General features: G+C 42.1%; 1 protein-coding gene across 3 annotated transcripts in view; it reads right to left on the minus strand.

The window, feature by feature from the left end:
• Positions 1 to 2,733: 2,733 nt before the first annotated feature.
• ALG14 (ALG14 UDP-N-acetylglucosaminyltransferase subunit) overlaps positions 2,734 to 23,619 on the minus strand; it is a 111,798-nt gene continuing 90,912 nt past the window's right edge. The window contains exons 4-5 of one of the 3 annotated variants that reach the window (XM_067726971.1): positions 10,725 to 10,871; positions 10,100 to 10,532 (exon numbers count right to left, since the gene is read on the minus strand). In XM_067726971.1, coding sequence (XP_067583072.1) covers positions 10,302 to 10,532; positions 10,725 to 10,871 — 378 coding nt within the window. In that variant the 3' untranslated portion in view covers positions 10,100 to 10,301. Of the gene's footprint in view, positions 3,597 to 10,099; positions 10,533 to 10,724; positions 10,872 to 23,619 lie in introns of those variants that run through there. The other 2 variants (XM_067726975.1, XM_067726972.1) reach the window with 2 other exon arrangements.

The following is a 23,619-nucleotide window of genomic DNA, read 5'->3' on the forward strand; positions in this document are numbered from 1 at the left end:
AGCTTAACTGGTGGAAGATAGCTTTTCAGGACCTTCCCTGCATCTCATGAGGCCCTCGGGGATCTGCGGGGTCTGCAGATTTCGCTGGGTGGCAGCATGAAAGGCAAGAGAGCCTGGAATCACAAGGACAACACTCTGAGCCCTGGCTCCACCACTAACCAGCTGTGCGACCTCAGGCAATCACTCAAGCTTTTTGCGTCTCAGTTTCATCCTCTGTAAAAATCGATGGTAATAATAATACTAATCTCATTATTCCCACCCCTAACATTTATAGGACCCCAGCCAAGAGCTTAAATAACTCCCCCCCTCATTGTCCTTCTCTTTCTACCTCGTTCCACCGAGGAGTTTTGTGCCTTGTATCCTGCCCCCAGCCTGCAGGGCCTAAAAGCCTTCCTTACTCTTCCCCACCGTAAACCAACCTGGGAGGGCACACCTGAGGAAGAGGACCCTGCAAGTCCTAGAAGCAGGCCTGGGCCACTGAGGCAGGGGATTCTGGGGTCCTTGGCAGCCAGAGCTTGGACCAGAAAGGGAGTGTGGGCTCGGGTGGTCGCACCCTTCTGGCCCCATGAGGAAGGAGTGGCAAGTGGAAGGGTCTCTATAAAGTGTGGGAACTCCATTGCCTGGATCTGAGGATTAAATAAGTCACTGCACGCACTGTGCTTAGTGCAGTACCTGGCATTGTTGCTAGCATGTGATAAATCATGCAAGCTACTGTTACTATTGCTGTGGTGGCAGTGCTGTTGGAAGGGATCTCAAAGATGATCACGTCCAAATCCTTCATGTTACGTACGTGGTGAGGAAACACAGATATATTACAATTAACTGTGATTAAACACATGCATAGGGCTTCCCTGGTGGCTCAGTGGTTGAGAGTCTGCCTGCTAATGCAGGGGACACGGGTTCGAGCCCTGGTTTCGGAGGATCCCACATGCCGCGGAGCAACTAGGCCCGTGAGCCACAACTACTGAGCCTGCACGTCTGGAGCCTGTGCTCCGCAATAAGAGAGGCCGCGATAGTGAGAGGCCTGCGCACCGCGATGAAGAGTGGCCCCCGCTCGCCACAACTAGAGAGAGCCCTCGCACAGAAACGAAGACGCAACACAGCAAAAATAAATTAATTAATTAAGAGTTAGGACTTCAACATATTCATTTTAAATAAATAAATAAATAAATAAAAATAAACACATGCATAGTGGCAAAGCCACAACCTGACCCAGGGCTCTTACCATGCAGCTGCCTTTCCTCTGCTCCATAATGCAGTCTCCTCAGCAGCACGACGAGTTTAGGGTCAGCACCAACTTTAATATTCCCAGTCCACAGAGGTGACTTGTGCTCTTGCCGTCTTCTGGATAGGAGCAAGGAGTGTGTCCTTGGAGAAAGGGGACACCTTCAGTGGGAGTCAGTGCCGGGAACCTCCTGTGAAGGTCTCATCAAGTTGAGGTGGGAACACCTCAAATATTTACTGAACGATGAGAAGCACAGCCCTTACATGGATAAAGAAGAAGGTGACGTTCTGTACTCGAGAGCAGCGTAGTGAAAGCTCCAGGACTGAATATTCTAAGTCAGAAAAACGTATTCTGGTTCAGAAATCAGATTTGCAGACTGACTGAATTTCTTCTCATGAGTTAAATATGAACAAAAGTAATTTGTAAATTTCCTTCCTTGTTCTCATTTTAAAACCTAGTTTGTTTCATTTTACCTGTAATCAATACATTCTTTGACTTTTTAGCAGTTGAAGATTGCTAACATGATTTATATTTTTGAAACTTTTAATTATGGAAACGCTCAAATACATACAAAAGTAAAGGGAATAATATAATACGATGAAGTTTGGGTATAATGATGCCCAGTGTACCCACTGTCTCCCCCGCCCCAATTCCAGGGAGATCACCTATGGCTAATCCTGTTTCATCTGTAAACCTGCCTTCCTTCCCCACCCTGGCAATGAAGTTTGACTCAAATCTCAGGCCTTTTATCATTTCATCCATAAACACTTTGTTTTCTATAAGATTTTGATGAATTTTAAGCTCTTTCTCCATCTGGCTGCTTTAGACTTTAGTTTGTTCAGCTGGGGAATCAACGGACCAAAGCTTAGGCCCTTCTAGAGGCCTTGCATGGTCATAGGTCCAGAAAGTTCAGAGCAAATCAGCTTGAAAATGGAGCCTCTATCATTTGGCTGTCAGGCTGGAACTGAACAAGGCAACATTTTGGATACTTTTTATTCCTAGCTGAATTTCTGCCAACTCTGTATATGGTATTTCCATAAAAGTCTTGTTTTCTTTCTCTTTTCTTTGAAGAATGAAACTTCTTTCCCCTTTTTTCAAAAGAGGAGAAGACTGTCATTCCAGATTCCATCCCTCCTGCTGCTGTCGCCTTTTCTTCTGTTTGATTTCTGCACTAGTCTCAGTTTGCAAATTCTGGGGTTTGGCAGTTCACAGGAGGACCCAGGGATGGGGAGGGTGGCCCTACTCGATGTCATTGAAAGATTACTGTACTTCAATCACTGGAACTCAACTGAAAACTTTGAAAAGTTCTCTTTATAATCATTGAATTTTAAATAATTTTCCTAAAAAGACTGAGGGAAGAAAAAGGATGCCAAGTTCATATTTCCCTGCCAGAAACACTGTTCTTATTTTCAGTTGAATGGCTTGGCTATTAATTAAGGCTTCGTGCTCTGCAGCTATCTCTTTTTCTACATTCTTGCCGCTAATCATCATACATGTGACACATGACTTCTGTTTAAATGCTAAAGTTTATTAGAGTGGAAAAAAAATCAGTTATACAGGGAAGGAAAAGAGATTAGGAATCAAGTCCAAGCATTTGCTTATTCATCTGCATATGGTTAAAAGATTTAAAAGAATCCATTGGTTTCTATTTCACTGCTACATGCAGGCCAAGGAGGAAGGAGAAAAAAAAAAAAAAAAAAAAGCCTTTTCCTATCCATGGTGTAGAAATACATTTTCTTCCTTTTGCCTTGGAGGGAGAAATCGTCTCCTCTCCTAATATTAAGCCAAAGTAACCAAACTTTAGAGGGACTGGCTCCTTCTGAAAGGTTATTGTTCTAATTACCTATTGCTTTGAAATGAACTCCCGGAAAACTCAGTGGCAGAAAACAGCAACCATTTGATTCTGCTCATGGACGCCGCGGGTCAGAAATTCACTGGGCACAGAAGGGAGGGCTTTTCTCTGCTCCATGGTGTTTGAGCCTCAGCTGGGAGGACTAGAAAGGCTGGGAGTGACTCAAATGGCGGGGCTGGAATCATCTGGAGGCTTCTCCCCTCACACGTCTAGCACCTGGATTGAGATGACTCAAAGCCTGTGCTTAGCTGTGACCATGACCCTGAACACCTACACCTGGCCCCTCCATGGGGCTTGCGCTTCTCACAGCCTGGTGGCTGCCTTCTGTGACGGCATCCCCCGGGGGAATGTCTGAGTTAGAATGTCACTTCCCACTCTCGCTGCAGTCTGGTGGCCGGTTTAAATTCCAAGGGAGAGCAACCAAACTCCTGGCTGAGGAAGCAGCCAGGTCATACTGCAGAGCATGTGGCTGGCCAACTTTGGAAAATACAATTCACCTCCGTGGTCTGGGTTGAGGCCCTTTAGGCAGGAGGTGGGAGAGGGAGTTACTGCGTGCCAAGGCCATCGTCTCCCTCCAGGCCCCCCACTGGCTCTTTTCACCCAGTTCTTACTCAGCTCTTCCCCAGTGGCCACGCTTTGTCCCCAGACCTTCTCTCTTTGTTCAGTCTCTGGTCATGGGCAGAGATGGAATCACAATAAACAAAAACACTGCCTGTAGCAGCTTCCTGGCTGCTGTGCTTAGTTTTTGGTTTGTCTTTCTTCATCTGTATACACAGCCACAAATATCTAAGGACAGATTCCCTGACTACTGATGATAGTTTTTTTCATTGAGAAACAATTCACATGCCATACGGTACACATTTTTATAGTGTACAACTCAGTGGGTTTTAGTATATTCATAGTTGTACAACCATTATCGAATTCTAGAACATCTCACTTAAAAGAAAACCCCACATCCATTTAAAGTCACCCTCATTGCCCTTTCCCGCAGCACCTGGCAACAATGAATCTACTTTCTCGCAATGGATTTGCCTATGCTGGACAGTTTATGTAAATGGAATCATACAATATGTGGGGTTTTATGATTGGCTTATTTCCCTGAGCATGTTTTCAAGGTTCATTCATCTATGCTGTAGCATGTCATGAATTAGTCACATCCTTTTTGTGACTGAATAATATTTCATCGTACAGATATATCACTTTTGTTAATCCATCCATTAGTTTGGTGGACATCTAGGTTGTTCCCACCTTTTGACTATTATGAATAATGCTGGAATGAATGTTTGGGTACAGGATATATGTGAACATGTTTTCAGTTCTCTGGGGTATACACCTAGGAGTGGAATTGCCGGGTCACATGGTAACTTTAATTCTTTGAGGAACTGCCGAACTGTTTTCCACAGCTGCTGAACCATTCTACATTCCCACCAGCAACCTATAAGGGTTTCAATTTCTCCACATTCTTGGCAACATATGTTATTTTCTGCTTTGTTTGATAAAGGCCATCCTAGAGGGTGGGAGTGGTTGCTGGGCTTCGTCTAAGGAGAGCCTTCCTTTAGGCCACTACATACCAAGGAAGCCACCTTGGTTGCCTGGAGACATAAGGTAACCGAGGGCTTACTATGTGTTAGGCTCTGTGCTAAAGGCAGTACGCGTATCATCTAGTTTGGTGTTCACAACTCTAGAACTAGGTACCATTATTATGCCTATTTGACAAGCAAACAAAGTGAGGCACAGAATAACTTGCTAGAAAAGGGACGAGGTTTGGAAGACATGAATTTCCCGTACTAAAAATAAGTTAGAGAACTTGGATACTAATGAAGGAGTCTGGTGGTCTAAGTAAAAGTTAAAAAAAATTTTCTTTTTCAAAACAAAACAAAAAACGCCAGGCACATTGTACCTGGCCAAATTCGAAGCTGGCCTCCAGTATTCTAACCATGATGCCCACACCCCGTATGATCCCCTATCCTGAAGTAGAAATGGGACCTATGAATATCATGGGCTATTGCTCTCCTGAATATGTTATATTAATATGGCAAAAGGAATTTTGAGGATGTTATTATGGTTCCTAGTCAGTTGACACCGATTTAATTAAAAGGGAGAGAGATTACCGTAGGTGTGCCTGATCCCAGTTACGTGAGTCCTTAAAAGCGACAAGCTGCAGTAGAGACTCTCCTGCTGGCCATTAAGAAACAGGTCACCATGAGCCCTACAACTGCAAGGAACTGAATTCAGCCAACAACACCCTGAACAAGTCTGGAAGATCTAGAGTTCCAGATCAGAACTCAGTCCTGGCTGTCACCTTGATTACAGCCTGTGAGACCCTGAGTAGAGAACTAGTTAAGCCCTGAATGAGTTTCTAACCTACGGAGCTGTGAGATAATCACTGTTACTTTAAGTCACTAAGTTTGCCGCACTTTGTTACACAGCAATAGAAAACTAGTACACAGAGCACAGACCGACTAAAGGCTGCTAGAGGAGATGAACTCATTGGTGTGTCATACATAAAGAACAGCACTTCTCAAAATGTGGCCCAGGGACCCCTGGGGGGCCTCAAGGTCTTTTCAGGGCTCCATGAGGTCAAAACTATTGTCATGTGATTAAGGCATACTGAGGTATTATCTGTCTTTTTCCTTCTCATTATTTTATAGTTTTCTAGATGCTACAGGATGTGTGATGATGTCATTGCTCTGATGGTTAATAGAATGTGTCCCCATCTATTCCTATGTTTAAAAAATTTCTGGTTTAATTTCTAATGTGGTAAATATTGACAAATATAGCCCCCATAAACAAAAGTTCATTGGGGTCTTTCAATAATTTTTAATGAGGTCTTGAGACCAAAATGCTTGAGAACCACTGGTCCAGATGAAATGGAACTAAGTAGGCCTAGACAAAGTCTGAAAGTATAAGAATTTAGATACTTAATGGCTACATTCTGTCCTGAGCTGTGGTAGGTGTGACCAAGAGTGGAGCAAGGGCACAAAAGTTGCATGAGGTACAGTCCCTGAAGTAAGGCAAACATAAAGAATTAATTAGCAAAAGCATCCGTGTCTTCCCTTCACAGGTGTTTATGTAAGTACAAGGTACTGCAATATGATGGTACCTGATCTGTGCTAACCTTAGGTGTGGGCAGCTAGGACACAGTGTGTAGAGAAGAAGTTGCTGAAACCAGGCTATGGGGGAACAGTGATATTTTACTGGAGAGGTGAGACGTAAGTTGGGAGGGGAAGTGGGAAGAGGACAAATATTTCAGGCACCCTGCCTCAAATCTCAGCTGAAATGTCTCTTTCTTAGAGAGGCCTTTCCTGATATCCCTCTCTAGAGCAGTCAGCACTGTATTCCCTTCACAGCACCCTGCTGATTTCCTTTCTAGCACTTTTAAAATTTTAAACCTAACATAGCTGTTCAAATAAGTCTGGCTGGAGCTACAGTACCTTGGTTCAAATGCCAGCTCTGCTACTTTCTAGTTGTAAAATCTTAGATAAGTTACTTAATCTCTTTATGCCTCAGTTCCTCAAAAAATGTGCTAACAAAGCAAGGAATTTATGTTAAAGCGTTAGCTTAGTTGTGACCATGGGACTAAAAAGGAAGGCTGGATATGAACTAGTTCAAACGCAGAATCAACGGGTGAAATCAGATGACAAGGAGAGAAGAGGGATGAAAAGATAAGGGAAAATTCTGGGGATATTAAAAAAAAAAAAGGCAACCAATTATATGTGGATTAAAGAAAGAGTAAAAAAACAAAAATTATTCCAAAGTTTGTTGTTTGAGCGAGATGGCAGAGCCTGGCATCAGGTGACTACTTTGAAGGGAAAAGGAGGAGGCATGTCAAATCCACGTTTAAAGTGAGTGGGAACCAGAACACTTGATTTGAGAGTCCTGGGGTGCTGGGGCTTACAGAAGCAAGCTCATGGCAGATGACGAAATCTGGATGTCTGCTCATCGTCTGCCAAAGCTGAAATCATGGGGAAGAAACTACACAAGGTCCCCAACACCGAGCTGTATGGAGGACGACCTTCTTTAATATTCACGATGGCATTACCGTGGATAAAAGAAGCTTCATACATTGCTATCAAACTCTTTTTGGTGAGATGGGGCTTTTTAGGAGATATGAAGCACAGACTCAATTCAGGGAGCTGCACAGTAAGAGGTGGTACATTTCCCAACGTTAACCTATCTTGGTAAAGACAATTAAACAATGTGTTTCCAGATGCTTTTATACGGCGAAGTCTGGGTCATCTCTCTTCTAGCAAGCACCTCTTGCTATTCAGTTTAAAAGTGTAGGGCTTCCCTGGTGGCGCAGTGGTTGAGAGTCCGCCTGCCGATGCAGGGGACACGAGTTCGTGCCCCGGTCTGGGAAGATCCCACATGCCGCGGAGCGGCTGGGCCCGTGAGCCATGGCCGCTGAGCCTGCGCGTCCGGAGCCTGTGCTCCGCAACGGGAGAGGCCACGGCAGTGAGAGGCCTGCGTACCGCAAAAAAGAAAAAAAAAAAAAGTGTACAACATTCCTCTTGTTGACATGGTTTCATAGCACTCTTCGTTCCAGGCGAAAGCTTCCTGTGATGACTTTTGGATGTCCCTTCTGAAACATTTAGGCTTTGACCTGGCAAGCTGCTGAGACCCATTAGGACAGCTGAACTGTAGATAAAATCTTCCAGGGAAGTAGGTGTGGGCAGGATGTGTGGTTTCCCTGCCTCTCATTTAAAGACTGATGCAACAAATTTTTCATGAATAGTCTCTTCCAGTAAGAGTTGCATTCCAGAGTGCCTCAAGAGAAATTGGAAAGGACAAGTTAGCTACTGATTTCTTCAGTTTCAGTTGAGACTAGAGCACTAGCTTTCTTCATGCCGCAGAAATGCACAGCAGGGATACAGCCCCTACTGCAATCTCAAAACCAGCTCCCTTTGCTAGTGTGACCCTGAGGACTTGAATTAGCCATAACAATAAGACACAGGAATAGGCACTTGTTTACCAAATAATCTGCAACTGAGAAAGAAGGCATGATCACATGTGCCTCAGCTGGGCTCTGAAACGTGTGCATAGCAGCCCGAACCCAGGAAGATATTTCTGAACTTTTAGTGATATAACACACACAGATTCTTTCTCTGACATTCCAGGCTAACCACTGTCTAAGTTAAGGCTCTGCAAAGCATCTGGGACATAGGTTTCTGGAAAAAATCATGGCTTCTTTTCTACAATTCTCCATGGCCTAAGCATTGTAAGCTCTGGCCCGACAGGAGCCAATGCAGCAGGCTTAGTTGCGGGGGGCCCTGGGACAGCTGCCCTGGAGCACAGACAGGCATTAACTGCACTGAATACAGTCCACTCATCCACTATTCACCTAGTGCCACTCAGGAACAGTGACAGAGAAAAACTTTTCAAAGATGCATAAAATGTACATGCTGCTGTCTCAAAAAAAAAAAAAAAAAATCACTTTCTCCCTAAAAAAGTCGAGGCTTACTTCATCTCCGCTCCTGCTGGAACCACACAAATATGGTACCTGATATTTCAGACCTTTATGTCAGGTGACACAGACCCAGTGCCTGAGATCTGAGATTTAAAGTCAAAGCACAGTGAACTAGCGCTTGGCTGCCCCACTGGCCACCGGCAAAGCGCTTTCACTATTCTGAGAGTCTTCTGCCATGCGTTTCCCCAGCCAAAAACCTGGGAAAATGTCCTGACAGATGAGCCTACTTTACTTTATTCAGAGAAAGAGAATTTCTAAAAGAACAAGAAAGGCTAGGGTAGCCTCAGCATTTTAATTTTATGTCATCTTAGGTGATCAAGCCCCTTTTCACCAAAAGTCAATTTCTTTGTTAATTTCTTACCATTTCTTTATTAGATTTATATCATACTTATAAGACAGATTTAAGAGGAAAAAAAAAACAAACAACTTAAACATCACAAGAGGTCTTCTCATTGTTTGTTGCCTTGTTAAAATAGCAGGGAGGGGAATGGAATTCCTGTTTCTTGCAGAGCTGCTGGGCCAGGCCCTGCGTTAGGTGTTGTACTTCTGTTGTAGTTGACACGGCTCTTGAGGAGCACAGATTCTCAAGCGGGGCCAGCTAAATAATCGGCAAGGTCCAGTGCAAAATACAGTGTGAGCCTCTTGTTCAAAACATGCTAAGAAATTCAAGAGAGAGACAGCAGAGTACTAAACCAAGTGTCGGGCCCTCCTAACTGTGGGTCCCTATGTGGCCGCAGAGGCCCCATGTCCATGATCCTGGCTCTGCTCTTAAGCTTGGGCTCGAATTCTCGATTTGGCACTTACTAGTCCTATGAGCTTGGAAAGTCATCTGTAAAATGGGGGAAATTACAGTCCCTACCTCATTGAGTTGTTATTAGAGTTAAATGAGTTAATATTTGAAAAGTGCTTAGAAGAACACCTGGCATACAACAAGCACTTAAGTAAATGTTAAGTAAATATATACTCTCCTGAGCCTACACATCTTAAAATGCCAGAGATAGCTATAGCCACAAAATCGTGAATTTACCATAACATTAAAAAAAATGTTTTGAGAGTTCGGCCCTGATAAACAGAACCATGTTTTTACTCGTATGACAGTAGTCACCTTTTCATTTATTTTAACAAACAAAAGATTTTAAAAGATATCCTGGAGTAAGGCCAGCTACTCACAAAGCAAAACCAAAGAATAAAAACAGATACTGGTTTATGCGCTCAGTTCTGGAAGCCTGTGGAGTGCAAATTGTCATGAAGCCAATTTAATATAACTGCTTCCTTTATGCTGAAAGGATTCACTAGGGACCTCTCTGTTTCCATACAGGAAATAAAGCCTGTTGTGTCTGAACAAAAACTAAGAAATATTTTTCTTTTTCTTTCTATAATGCAGAATACTGTAAAACAAAAAAAAAGCTGTAGAACAGGAAATGTGGCTAATCATACAAATTCTATATTTAGTTCTAGAAAATATTAGTAAAGTATCAGTAAAACAAGTCAGAAGATAACTTGCAGGTAGTGGTAAACATCTTTATATAGAACAGAAATTTGGAGCATGGAGGCATAAACACTTAATGGTTTATTAATGTTTGTTTTATAAAAGCAACCTCAGTTTCCTCACTGGGTTACTTATACATTTCTCTACTCTTGACCACCAATAATTCTCAGGATTCTCAAAGGCTTTTACATAAACATGTAGTTTTCTGTTCCCCATTTATAGTAAATATTGTTGACTGCAAAATTCTAAAGAAGTAAGTTGTCATTCATCAAACAATTCGCCCGAGGTAGACAGATTTGGGATATTTCTCCTTAAGAGTCGGCCACTGAACAATGAAGTAATCGGAGAGGTGAAACAGAATCTTTCCGGACAGGGATAAATGTTCCACTCGGCAGATGCTTTCAACGTAGACAATGATCACTTTCTTTATTCCTAGTATCCCAAGGAGAAGGGCAGATATACAGATAGGAACACATGTTCCTGGTCCGTTACATAACACCTTGAAAAAAAAAAAGTTGAAGGTCAAATAAAAACAGAGTACTGCTCTAATTTTAAATGAAAAACAGTCCAATATTAGGGAGGATTTTTTTATTATGCTAAGTCTTGAGCGATTCCTTGTTAAGATCTGGCCTGTAGCAAACTCGTGCAGTTAGAAGCCAGGTGGGGCTGTGTTGTCGGCTCTCCTGCTTACCAACTGTGTGAGTTGGGACAAATCAGTCCACTTCTCTGCACCTGGGTGGCCTGCCCTGCACCACAGGACGTGTGCGCACAGTGCCTGGTGCTCAGCCAGCACCCACGGGATGGGTGCGTGTTGCTCTTCTCCGACTGCTTTGTGGATCTTGAATGTCACACAAACATATGGAAAACAGATAAAATGAGTTGTGATTCACTGTTTTCTCATATATTGACTTGTTCGTGTTGATTTTTTAAAGTAATCTAATTCATAGTTGGAGGACTGACATGTTAAGATATAGGAGAAAATGTCTTTAAATGACTAATTATGTAGAATATTTTGTTGGAGGTAGAATCACTGTAGGAGTTCAATCCAACACATGGGATATTCGAGAGAAGGTTACTAAAGGAATGAGATTTTCCCTCAAGAGAATTTAATCCACATTTGTGGTCCTGAGAGTTTTAATGCTTTTGACTTCTGCTAATTTTTATAGAAAGCCACTGATTAAAAACAATTTAGTTGGTGAACCTAATGAGAGAAATAAAAATTTAACTCATAGAGTAACTGCAAAGAATTTTTATAAGTTTTTTAAGAAAATGAGGGGAAAGCTATTACACAGAATTGTTGGTAAGATAATTTACTATTATTTTCAGAGGAGAAAAAGCATTTTGCACAACATCTCAATCATATGCTCGTGCTGACTGAATTAGTACAATCTAATAAAGCATTTTTTACTCCACAAGTCATAAAACAGGAGATCCGTGGTTGTCTACACACGCCTACTGGGTATTACCTACAATGTCACATGATCGCTCCAGCACAAGGCCCACAAAACTTATCAGACATCAGAGAATCTTAGAGATGAAAGGGTCCCCAGAAATATTGTCTAACCATCCCAGCATTGCAGGGACCTTCCCCAACAGATGTCTGTTGGGGCTGTGAGACAAGGTGAGGGATATAACGGTTTGGTAAAGGTCATGTGAACTAAGCCCCGCCCTTCCTGGAGGCAGGACCACCTGGAACACCATTCACAGAGCTTTGGAATCAGAGACAGTAGCCTGTTTCAGGTAGGAACCAATCCTTTTTAGTCTCCCTTAGCTCCCACCTACGAGTTAAATCCCCTGCCTGTCTTTTATGAAGAACTTTTGTTCAGACTTTCTCCTGAAGTACCAGCTACTAAGCTGCTCTCCAGGCCAGTGCTCTTTAATCCCCACTGAGTTGCCCCTATAACCTTTCTTCATAGACCCTCAATGGAGCATAACAAAATGGGACAGGGAGTCTGGGGTTAAACAAGCTGTGTACTAGCTCTGTGACCTTGGACGACGGTAATCGTAACTACCACCTCAGCTCTCACTACCACTATTTATCAACAACACATCGTGGTCAGGTACTGTACTGAACATTTGACATGTATTCTTTTAGTTAATCTTCACAGCAATCATTTGAGGCAAGCTTTCATATCCCTTTTTGCAGAATAGGAATCTGAGGCACAGAGAGACTGGGCCAGCTGACTGATCACACACCTAGTCCAGACTAGATGACCTTTCCTGTTAGCTCCAGGATTTGATCATTCTTTGAGTCTCATTTGTTTCTAGTTTTGTCTGAAGCCTAAGTTACAAGATTGTTCTGAATCCTTTCAGGATTTAGAATTCTAAAAATCCTATTAATGCAAGGTTTCTCTAATAACGGCACTATTGACATTTTGGACCGGATTATTTTTCCTTGTGGGGCCAGTCCTGTGCATCGTAGAATGTTTAGCAGTATCCCTGGCCTCTACCCACAATACTCCAGTAGCCAAGAAGATGAAGAATGTCTCCAGGCGTTGCCAACTCTCCAGGAGAGAACCACTGTGTTCATGTATTCCCTAATCCTTGGATTATCTGTGTTGCTTTTCTCAATTTTTTTTCCCATAGTACAGAACAAAATAAAACCTACAGCTAAAAGATAATATAAAGGTTGCATGTTGGATCTTGAATGTCACAAAAATATTTTCATGTTTGTTGCCTTTAAAAAAAAAATACATATCCACATGTGTTCCCTTCAGTGTCTGATCGGCCTGCTATACACAAGCTGTGAATACATTAATAGAGATGTCTGGATACAAGAGGGGAAGCGACTGGGCACTGGTGGGAGATGCTTTAATAACCTGCCATAGATCAGAGGCAAAAGGTAAAAGTGGAAATTAAAGGTATTTTGTTTATCTCTGTTGTATCTCTATTTTGAGGTACCTTACTACAAAAGTCCCAGAAACAATAAAATCACAAAACCCTAAACCAAGTATATAAAAAAAAAATCTTAAGGAAAACTTAGGCAAAGGAAAGCTTCTTTTAATTAACCACAGGTTTTTAACTCTGAGTTTTACAGTAGCCTGGGCAAAAATTTAAAAATTGGGGATTATGGAGTTTCTATTATTTCATGGAGCATACCAAAGAGACTTATTCCAAGCACTAAACAAACTAGAATTTACTGAGATAGCCTGGGTAAAGACTTTAAACAATATAATGGTTGAAGGTGTCTTTTTAATTTTATAAAAAACACAGAAATACTCTTCATATTTCTATTTCTTACAACATAAGTTCTCAGTAAACGTGGGTGCACTGCTCTTACTAACTCTCTACCTCACTACTTTGTAAGCTCCTTATAAGCAGGGTCAATTTCTAGGACAATCTATGTTTTGAACCTGGAACAAAATAGGCACTCACTAATTCTGCTGAAAGGAAGGAAGGAAAAGCATTGAAGGATAAGGGAGGAGGGAATCCTTTGCCTACCATGTATGAAGTCAAACGTTCGCTCTGTCAGACTTGACCCTGTTTGTAGCTGTATCATACACATTTATCATGAACATAATGGCTGTGACTGACAACTTAAAACTTTTTTTACTATCTCAGATCCATCGCCTTTTCCTCAGGGGAACCACTGTATCCCTTGCTCTCAACTTAAATGTTTCAATAGAGTTGACTCCACGCTCAACTATAAGGAGAGGACATATGACTCCAGTCTGACCAGCTAGATCATCGAATTGCCCTGGGCAAGGTCATCCGTTCAGGGAAGAGCATATAACCCAGTGAGAAACCGCAAGACATAGTGGGACATTTGTTGGGGCTACTGAGAGAGCAGTATCTTTTCTGTTGTACTGGCACCTAGAAGAATGTGGACCTGGCAATGGTAACATCTATCTTGCCACCATGTGGAGGGCTTGAGAATGAAGCCATCACAAAGCAGAAGAGAGCAGAGCTGAGAGATGAAGACAAGCCAGGTCCCAAAGATAGCATTTAAGATCCATGAATCCAGCTGTGCCTGAAGGAAACCAGATCTACCCCTAGACTTGCCAGGTATGTGAGGGAATATATTCCATTTTTGCTTAAGCCAGTTTGAATCAGGACTTCTGTCATTAGCAATAAAAAGCATCCTGACACAGCCCTTTATTTTGTCTAACTCCCTGACTAAGCCCCGACTGTCTGCAGTGCCAACCGGTAGGTGTTCATACGTGCCTGTTGGATGAATTAGCAAATCAATAAACTTCTCTGAGAGCAGGAAATCTAAGAGATGTACTAAAGATAATATAAATTATGGGTCTAGAAAACTGCAAGAGGTCAGGGCTAAAATAAACATGAAGTCATGAGGCTAGATGAGCCCGATCGAGGATCAAGAAGAGTTACAAGAGGACTGTTGTTCTGTAGATTTGGGTCACCACAGGTCAAGTCCTGTTGGCTGAGACACGACATCGGCATGCACGAAAAGACAAATTTAACTAGGGTAGTCTGAACTTAATTCGTAGCCTAGTAGGAACCCCATACACAGAATACGGGCCAAGACCTTTGGGGTCCTGGGTTGGTTTGAAAGTCAGAGACCATAAAGTTGAGGGTGATCCAAGCATATGAAGGTGAGATTGAAAGCCAGATGCAGAGTCCAACTAGTCTGTAATCTAAAGAGACTGGACAGAAAAGCGGAGCCCAACTCTGAGACACTGGCCTGAAAACCAGACTTTTGGACACCAGCCTCTGGCTGGTGGAGGAGGAGGCTGGAGAGAGCTAACAAACTGAGGAACCCAGCTGCAGGCAAGGTTTTACTGAGCTTCCAGGGCCATGCAAGAAGCTGGAGAACTAGAGCCCACTGTCAAAGCTGAGCTGGCTTGGGAAGACAGTCTCTATGGAGGTCACAGGTTCTGTCAAAACCAACACTTCCATATATAGGATATTGGTTCCATTATGTAGACAGGTAAAAGTGGAGATGAGGAAGGCAGTAACCACTGAGATGTAGAACTACTCAGGAGTCACAGCAAGAGCCTTACAGGGGCTTCCCTGGTGGCGCAGTGGTTGAGAGTCCGCCTGCCGATGCAGGGGACATGGGTTCGTGTCCTGGTCTGGGAAGATTCCACATGCCGCGGAGCGGCTGGGCCCGTGAGCCATGGCCGCTGAGCCTGCGCATCTAGAGCCTGTGCTCTGCAACGGGAGAGGTCGCGACAGTGAGAGGCCCGCATACCACAAAAATAAATAAATAAATAAAAATAAAGAAGCCTTATAGGTAAGTTGCTTAACAATGCATCCTTTTTTTTTTCTTTGTTTGTATTTTATTGAAACCCTTTATTTATTAATTTATTTTTTAACATCTTTATTGGAGTGCAATTGCTTTACAACGTTGTTTTAGTTTCTATTGTATAATAAAGTGAAACAGCTATACGTATACATATATCCCCATATCCCATCCCTTTTGCATCTCCCTCCCACCCTCCCTATCCCACCCCTCTAGGTGGTTACAAAGCACCGAGCTGAACTCCCTGTGCTCTGTAGCTGCTTCCCACTAGCTATCTACCTTACATTTGATAGTGTATATATGTCAATGCTACTCGCTCACTTCGTCCCAGCTTACCCTTCCCCCATACCGTGTCCTCAAGTCCATTCTCTACGTCTGCATCTTTATTCCTGTCCTGCCCCTAGGTTCATCAGAACCTTTTTTTTTTTTTTTTTAAGATTCCATACATGTGTTAGCATACGGTATTAGTTGTTCTCTTTATGACTTCACTCTGTATGACAGACTCTAGGTCCATCCACCTCACTACAAATAACTCAATTTCCTTTCCCTTTATGGCTGAGTAATATTCCATTGTATATATGTGCCACATCTTCTTTATCCATTCATCTGTCGATGGACACCTAGGTAGCTTCCATGTCCTGGCTATTGTAAATAGTGCTGCAATGAACATTGTGGTACATGACTCTTTTTGAATTATGCTTTTTTCAGAGTATATGCCCAGTAGTAGGATTGCTGGGTCATATGGTAGTTCTATTTTTAGTTTTTTAAGGAACCTCCATACTGTTCTCCATAGTGGCTGTACCAATTCACATTCCCACAAGCAGTGCAAGAGGCTTCCCTTTTCTGCACACCCTCTCCAGCATTTATTGCTTGTAGATTTTTTGATGATGGCCATTCTGACCAGTGTGAGGTGATACCTCATTGCAGTTTTGATTTTTTTTTTTAACATCTTTATTGGGGTATAATTGCTTTACAATGGTGTGTTAGTTTCTGCTTTACAACACAGTGAATCAGCCATACATATACACATGTTCCCATATCTCCTCCCTCTTGCATCTCCCTCCCTCTCACCCTCCCCATCCCACCCCTCCAGGCGGTCACAAAGCACTGAGCTGATATCCCTGTGCTATGCAGCCGCTTCCCACTAGCTATCTACCTTACGTTTGGTAGTGTATATATGTACATGCCTCTCTCTCGCTCTGTCACAGCTCACCCTTCCCCCTCTCCATATCCTCAAGTCCATTCTCTAGTAGGTCTGTGTCTTTACTCCTGTCTTACCCCTAGGTCCTTCATGACATTTTTTTCTTAAATTCCATATATATGTGTTAGCATATGGTATTTGTCTCTCTTTCTGACTTACTTCACTCTGTATGACAGACTCTAGGTCTATCCACCTCATTACAAATAGCTCAATTTCGTTTCTTTTTATGGCTGAGTAATATTCCATTGTATATATGTGCCATATCTTCTTTATCCATTCATCCGATGATGGGCACTTAGGTTGTTTCCATCTCTGGGCTATTGTAAATAAAGCTACAATGAACATTTTGGTACATGACTCTTTTTGAATTTTGGTTTTCTCAGGGTATATGCCCAGTAGTGGGATTGCTGGGTCATATGGTAGTTCTATTTGTAGTTTTTTAAGGAACCTCCATACTGTTCTCCATAGTGGCTGCACCAATTCACATTCTCACCAGCAGTGCAAGAGTGTTCCCTTTTCTCCACATCCTCTCCAGCATTTATTGTTTCTAGATTTTTTGATGATGGCCATTCTGACTGGTATGAGGTGATATCTCATTGTAGTTTTGATTTTCATTTCTCTAATGATTAGTGATGTTGAGCATCCTTTCATGTGTTTGTTGGCAATCTGTATATCTGCTTTGAAAAAATGTCTATTTACATCTTCTGCCCATTTTTGGATTGGGTTGTTTGTTTTTTTGATATTGCGCTGCATGAGCTGCTTGTATATTTTGGAGATTAATCCTTTGTCAGTTGCTTTGTTTGCAAATATTTTCCCCCATTCTGAGGGTTGTCTTTTTGTCTTGTTTATGTTTTCTTTTGCTGTGCAAAAGCTTTTAAGTTTCATTAGGTCCTATTTGTTTATTTTTGTTTTTATTTCCATTTCTCTATGAGATGAGTCAAAAAGGATCTTGCTGTGATTTATGACAAAGAGTGTTCTTCCTATGTTTTCCTCTAAGAGTTTTATACTGTCTAGCCTTACATTTAGGTCTTTAATCCATTTTGACTTTATTTTTGTGTATTGTGTTAGGGAGTGTTCTAATTTCATTCTTTTACATGTAGCTGTCCAGTTTTCCCAGCACCACTTATTGAAGAGGCTGTCTTGTCTCCAGTGTATATTCTTGCCTCCTTTATCAAAAATAAGGTGACCATATGTGCGTGCGTTTACCTCTGGGCTTTCTATCCTGTTCCATTAATCTATATTTCTGTTTTTGTACCAGTACCATACTGTCTTGATTACTGTAGTACAACCTGAAGTCAGGAAGCCTGATTCCTCCAGCCCCATTTTTCTTTCTCAAGATTGCTTTGGCTATTTGAGGTCTCTTGTGTTTCCATACAAATTGTGAAATTTTTTGTTCTAGTTCTGTGAAAAATGCCAGTGGTAGTTTGATAGGGATTGCATTGAATCTGTAGATTACTTTGGGTAGTGTAGTCATTTTCACAATGTTAATTCTTCCAATCCAAGAACATGGTATATCTCTCCATCTGTTTGTATCATCTTTAATATCTTTCATCAGTGTCTTATAATTTTCTGCATACAGGTCTTTTGTCTCCTTAGGTAGGTTTATTCCTAGGTATGTTATTCTTTTTGTTGCAATGGTAAATGAGAGTGTTTCCTTAATTTCTCTTTCAGATTCTTCATCAATAGTGTATAGGAATGCGAGAGATTTCTGTGCATTAATTTTGTATCCTGGTACTTTACCAAATTCATTGATTAGCTCTAGTAGTTTTCTGGTAGCATCTTTAGGGTTCTCTATGTATAGTATCATGTCATCTGTAAACAGTGACAGTTTTACTTCTTCTTTTCCAATTTGGATTCCTTTTATTTCTTTTACTTCTCTGACTGCTGTGGCTAAAACTTCCAAAACTATGTTGGATAACAGCTGTGAGAGTGGGCAACCGTGTCTTTTTCCTGATCTTAGATGAAATGGTTTCAGTTTTTCACCATTGAGAATGATATTGGCTGTGGGTTTGTCATATATAGCCTTTATTATGTTGGGGTAAGTTCCCTCTATGCCTACTTTCTGGAGAGTTTTTATCATAAATGGGTGTTGAATTTTATCAAAAGCCTTTTCTGCATCTATTGAGATGATTATATGGTTTTTATCCTTCAATTTGCTAATATGGTGTATCACATTGATTGATTTGCGTATATTGAAGAATCCTTGCATTCCTGGGATAAACCCCACTTGATCATGGTATATGATCCTTTTAATGTGCTGTTGGATTCTGTTTGCTAGTATTTTGTTGAGGATTTTTGCATCTATGTTCATCAGTGATATTGGCCTGTAGTTTTCTTTCTTTGTGACATCTTTGGTTTTGGTATCAGGGAGATGGTGGTCTCATAGAATGAGTTTGGGAGTATTCCTCCCTCTGCTATATTTTTGAAGCGTTTGAGAAAGATAGGTGTTAGCGCTTCTCTAAATGTTTCACAGAATTCACCTGTGAAGCCATCTGGTCCTGGGCTTTTGTTTGTTGGAAGATTTTTAATCACAGTTTCAATTTCAGTGCTTGTGATTGGTCTCTTTATATTTTCTATTTCTCCCTGGTTCAGGCTTTGAAAGTTGTGCTTTTCTAAAGATTTGTCCATTTCTTCCAGGTTGTCCATTTTATTGGCATATAGTGGCTTGTAGTACTCCCTCATGATTCGTTGTATTTCTGCAGTGTCAGTTGTTACTTCTCCTTTTTCATTTCTAATTCTATTGATTTGAGTCTTCTCCCTTTTTTCTTGACGAGTCTGGCTAGTGGTTTATCAATTTTGTTTATCTTCTCAAAGAACCAGCTTTTAGTTTTATTGATCTTTGCTATTGTTTATTTCTTTTTTATTTCTGATCTGATCTTTATGATTTCTTTCCTTCTGCTAACTTTGGTGTTATTTTGTTCTTCTTTCTCTAACTTCTTTAGGTGTAAGGTTAGGTTGTTTGAGATTTTTCTTGTTTCTTGAGGTAGGACTCTACTCCTATAAACTTGCCTCTTAAAACTGCTTTTGCTGCATCCCATAGGTTTTGGGTCATTGTGTTTTCACTGTCATTTGTTTCTAGGTATTTTTTTATTTCCTCTTTGATTTCTTCAGTGATCTCTTGGTTATTTAGTAGTGTATTGTTTAGCCTCCATGTGTTTGTATTTTTTACAGTTTTTTTTCCTGTAATTGATATCTAGTCTCATAGCATTGTGGTCGGAAAAGAGACTTGATATGATTTAAATTTTCTTAAATTTACCAAGGCTTGATTGTGATCTATCCTGGAGAATGTTTCATGAGCACTTGAGAAGAAAGTGTATTAGGTTGTTTTTGGATAGAATGTCCTATAAATATCAATTAAGTATATCTTGTTTAATGTGTCATTTAAAGCTTGTGTTCCTTATTTATTTTCATTTTGGATGATCTGTCCATTGGTGAAAGTGGGGTGTTAAAGTCCTGTACTATGATTGTGTTACTGTCGATTTCCCCTTTTATGGCTGTTAGCATTTGCCTTATGTATTGAGGTGCTCATATGTTGGGTGTATAAATATTTACAATTGTTATATCTTCTTCTTGGATTGATCCCTTGATCATTATGTAGTGTCCATGTCTCTTGTAACATTCTTTATTTTAAAGTCTATTTTATCTGACATGAGTATTGCTAGTCCAGCTTTCTTTGATTTCCATTTGCATGGAATATCCTTTTCCATCCCCTCATTTTCAGTCTGTATGTGTCCCTAGGTCTGAAGTAGGTCTCTTGTAGACAGCATATATATGGGTCTTGTTTTTGTATCCTTTCAGTGAGCCTGTGTCTTTTGGTTTGAGCATTTAATCCATTCACGTTTAAGGTAATTATCAATACGTATGTTCCTATGACCATTTTCTTAATTGTTTTGGGTTTGTTTTTGTAGGTCCTTTTCTTCTCTTATGTTTCCCACTTAGAGAGGTTCCTTCAGCCTTTGTTGTAGAGCTGTTTTGGTGGTGCTGAATTCTCTTAGCTTTTGCTTGTCTGTAAAGCTTTTGATTTCTCCATCAAATCTGAATGAGATCCTTGCTGGGTAGAGTAATCTTGGTTGTAGGTTCTTCTCTTTCATCACTTTAAATATGTCATGCCACTCTCTTCTGGCCTGTACAGTTTCCGCTGAGAAATCAGCTGTTAACCTTATGGGAGTTCCCTTGTATGTTATTTGTCACTTTTCTCTTGCTGTTTCAATAATTTTTCTTTGTCTTTAATTTTTGCCAATTTGATTACTGTGTGTCTCGGTGTGTTTCTCCTTGGGTGTAACCTGTATGGTACTCTCTGTGCTTCCTGGACTTGGGTGGCTATTTCCTTTCCTATGTTAGGGACGTTTTCGACTATAATCTCTTCAAATATTTTCTCGGGTCCTTTCTCTCTCTCTTCTCCTTCTGGGGCCCCTATAATGTGAATGTTGATATGTTTAATGTTGTCTCAGAGGTCTCTGAGACTGTCCTCAATTCTTTTCATTCCTTTTTCTTTTATTCTGCTCTGCAGTAGTTATTTACACTATTTTCTCTTCCAGTCACTTATCCGTTCTTCTGTTTCAGTTATTCTGCTATTGATTCCTTCTAGAGAATTTTAAAATTTCATTTATTGTGTTGCTCATCATTGTTTGTTTACTCTTTATTTCTTCTAGGTCCTTGTTAAACGTTTCTTTTATTTTCTCCATTCTGTTTCCAAGATTTTGTATATCTTTTCTATCATTACTCTGAATTCTTTTTCAGGTAGACTGTCTATTTCCTCTTCATTTGTTTGGTCTGGTGGGTTTTTACCTTCCTCCTTCATCTTCTACATATTTCTCTGTCTTCCCATTTTGCCTAACTTACTGTGTTTGGGGTCTGCTTTTCACAGGCTGCAGGTCTGTAGTTACCATTGTTTTTGGTGTCTGCCCCAAGTGGATAAGGTTGGTTCAGTGGCTTGTGTAGGCTTCTGGGTGGAGGGGATTGGTGTCTGTGTTCTGTTGGGTGGGGCTAGATCTTGTCCTTCTGGTGGGCAGGGCTGTGTCTGGTGATGTGTTTTGGCTGTCTGTGAACTTAGTATGATTTTAGGCAGCCTCTTTGCTAATGGGTGGGGCTGTGTTACTGTCTTGCTAGTTGTTTGGCATGGGGTGTCCAGCACTGGAGCTTGCTGGTCGTTGAGTGCGGCTGGGTCTGAGCATTGAGACAGAGATCTCTAGGAGAGCTCTCGCCGATTGATATTACATGGGGCCGGGAAGTCTCTGGTGGTCCAATGTCCTGAACTCAGCTCTCCCACCTCAGAGGCTCAGGCCTGACAACAGCCTGGAGCACCAAGACCCTCTCAGCCACACGGCTCAGAATAAAAGGGAGAAGAAAAGAAAGAAAAAAAAATGTTTTAATAAAATAATTAAAATAAAAAGATAAAAAAATTATTAAAATAAAAAAGGTAAGAAACATTTAAAAAAAAAAGAAGAGAGAAACCAAACCCATAAACAAATCGACCAATGATAACAAGCACTAAAAACTATACTAAGATAAACATAAAAGTCAGAAACAAGTCAGTCGCAGACAACAAACTCCAAGTCTACAGTTGCTCCCAAAGTCCACCGCCTCAATTTTGGGTTGCTTCGTTGTCTATTCAGGTATTCCACAGATGCAGGGTACCTCAAGTTGATTGTGGGGACTTAATCCACTGCTCCTGAGGCTGCACGGACAGATTCCCCTTTCTCTTCTTTGTTCGCACAGCTTCTGGGGTTCAGCTTCGGTTTTGGCTCCACCTCTGCATGTAGGTTACCCTCAGACATCTGTTCCCATCCAAACAGGACAGGGTTAAAGAAGCGGCTGACTAGCGGGCTCTGGCTCACTCATACCAAGGAGAGGGAGGGGTATGGTAGTTATAATTGGAATGCGGGGCAAGCCTGCGGCGTCAGCATGACGTTGCAACAGCCTGAGGCATGCCGTGTATCCTCCCGGGGAAGTTGTCCCTGAATCACGGGACCCTGGCAGTGGCAGGCTGCACAGGCTCCTGGCGGGGGTGGGGGGCAGGGGGTTGTGGATAGTGACCTGTGCTTGCACTCAGGATTCTTGGTGGCTGCAGCAGCAGCCTTAGCATCTCATGCCCATCTCTGGTGTCCGTGCTGAGAGCCGCGGCTCATGCCCATCTCTGGAGCTTGTTTAGGCAGTGCTCTGAATACCCTCTCCTCTTGCACCCTGAAACAATGGTCTCTTGCCTCTTAGGCAGGTCCAGACTTTTTCCCGGACTCCCTCCCGGCTAGCTGTGGCATACTAGCCCCCTTCAGGCTGTGTTCACGCAGCCAACCCCAGTCCTCTCCCTGGGATCCGACCTCCGAAGCCCGAGCCTCAGCTCCCAGCCCTCACCCATCCCGGTGGGCGAGGAGACAAGCCTCTCGGGCTGGTGAGTGCTGATCTGCACCGATCCTCTGTGCGGGAATCTCTCCACTTTGCCCTCCACACCCCTGTTGATGCACTCTCCTCCGTGGCTCCGAAGCTTCCCCCACCCACCCGCTCCCCGTCTCCACCAGTGAAGGGGCTTCCTAGTGTGTGGAAACTTTTCCACCTTCATAGCTCCCTCCCAGAGGTGCAGGTCCCGTCCCTATTCTTTTGTCTCTATTTTTTCTTTCTTCTTTTGCCCTACCCAGGTACATGGGGATTTTCTTGCCTTTTGGGAAGTCTGAGGTCTTCTGCCAGCATTCACTAGGTGTTCTGTAGGATCTGTTCCACATTTAGGTGTATTTTTGATGTATTTATGGGGAGGAAGGTGATCTCCTCATCTTATTCCTCCGCTATTTTGAAGGTCCTCCCTCTTCTTTTTAAAATTTTTATTTATTTATTTATTTAGGCTGTGTTGGGTCTTCGTTGCTGCATGTGGGCTTTCTCTAGTTGTGGCGAGCAGGGGCTATGCTTCATTGCAGTGTGCGGGCTTCTCATTGTGGTAGCTTCTCTTGTTGCAGGGCACAGGCTCTAGGTGTGCGGGCTTCAGTCATTGTGGCACGCGGGCTCAGTGGTTGTGGCTCGTGGGCTCTAGAGCTCAGGCTCAGTAGTTGTGGCGCATGGGCTTAGCTGCTCTGCAGCATGTGGGATCTTCCTGGACCAGGGCTCAAACCCATGTCCCCTGCTTTGGCAGGCAGATTCTTGACCACTGCGCCACCAGGGAAGCCCAAAAATGCATCCTTCTTATTTTAGAAA

The sequence above is a fragment of the Pseudorca crassidens genome, chromosome 2 (genome assembly GCF_039906515.1).
Source record: "Pseudorca crassidens isolate mPseCra1 chromosome 2, mPseCra1.hap1, whole genome shotgun sequence".
NCBI lineage: Eukaryota > Metazoa > Chordata > Mammalia > Artiodactyla > Delphinidae > Pseudorca > Pseudorca crassidens.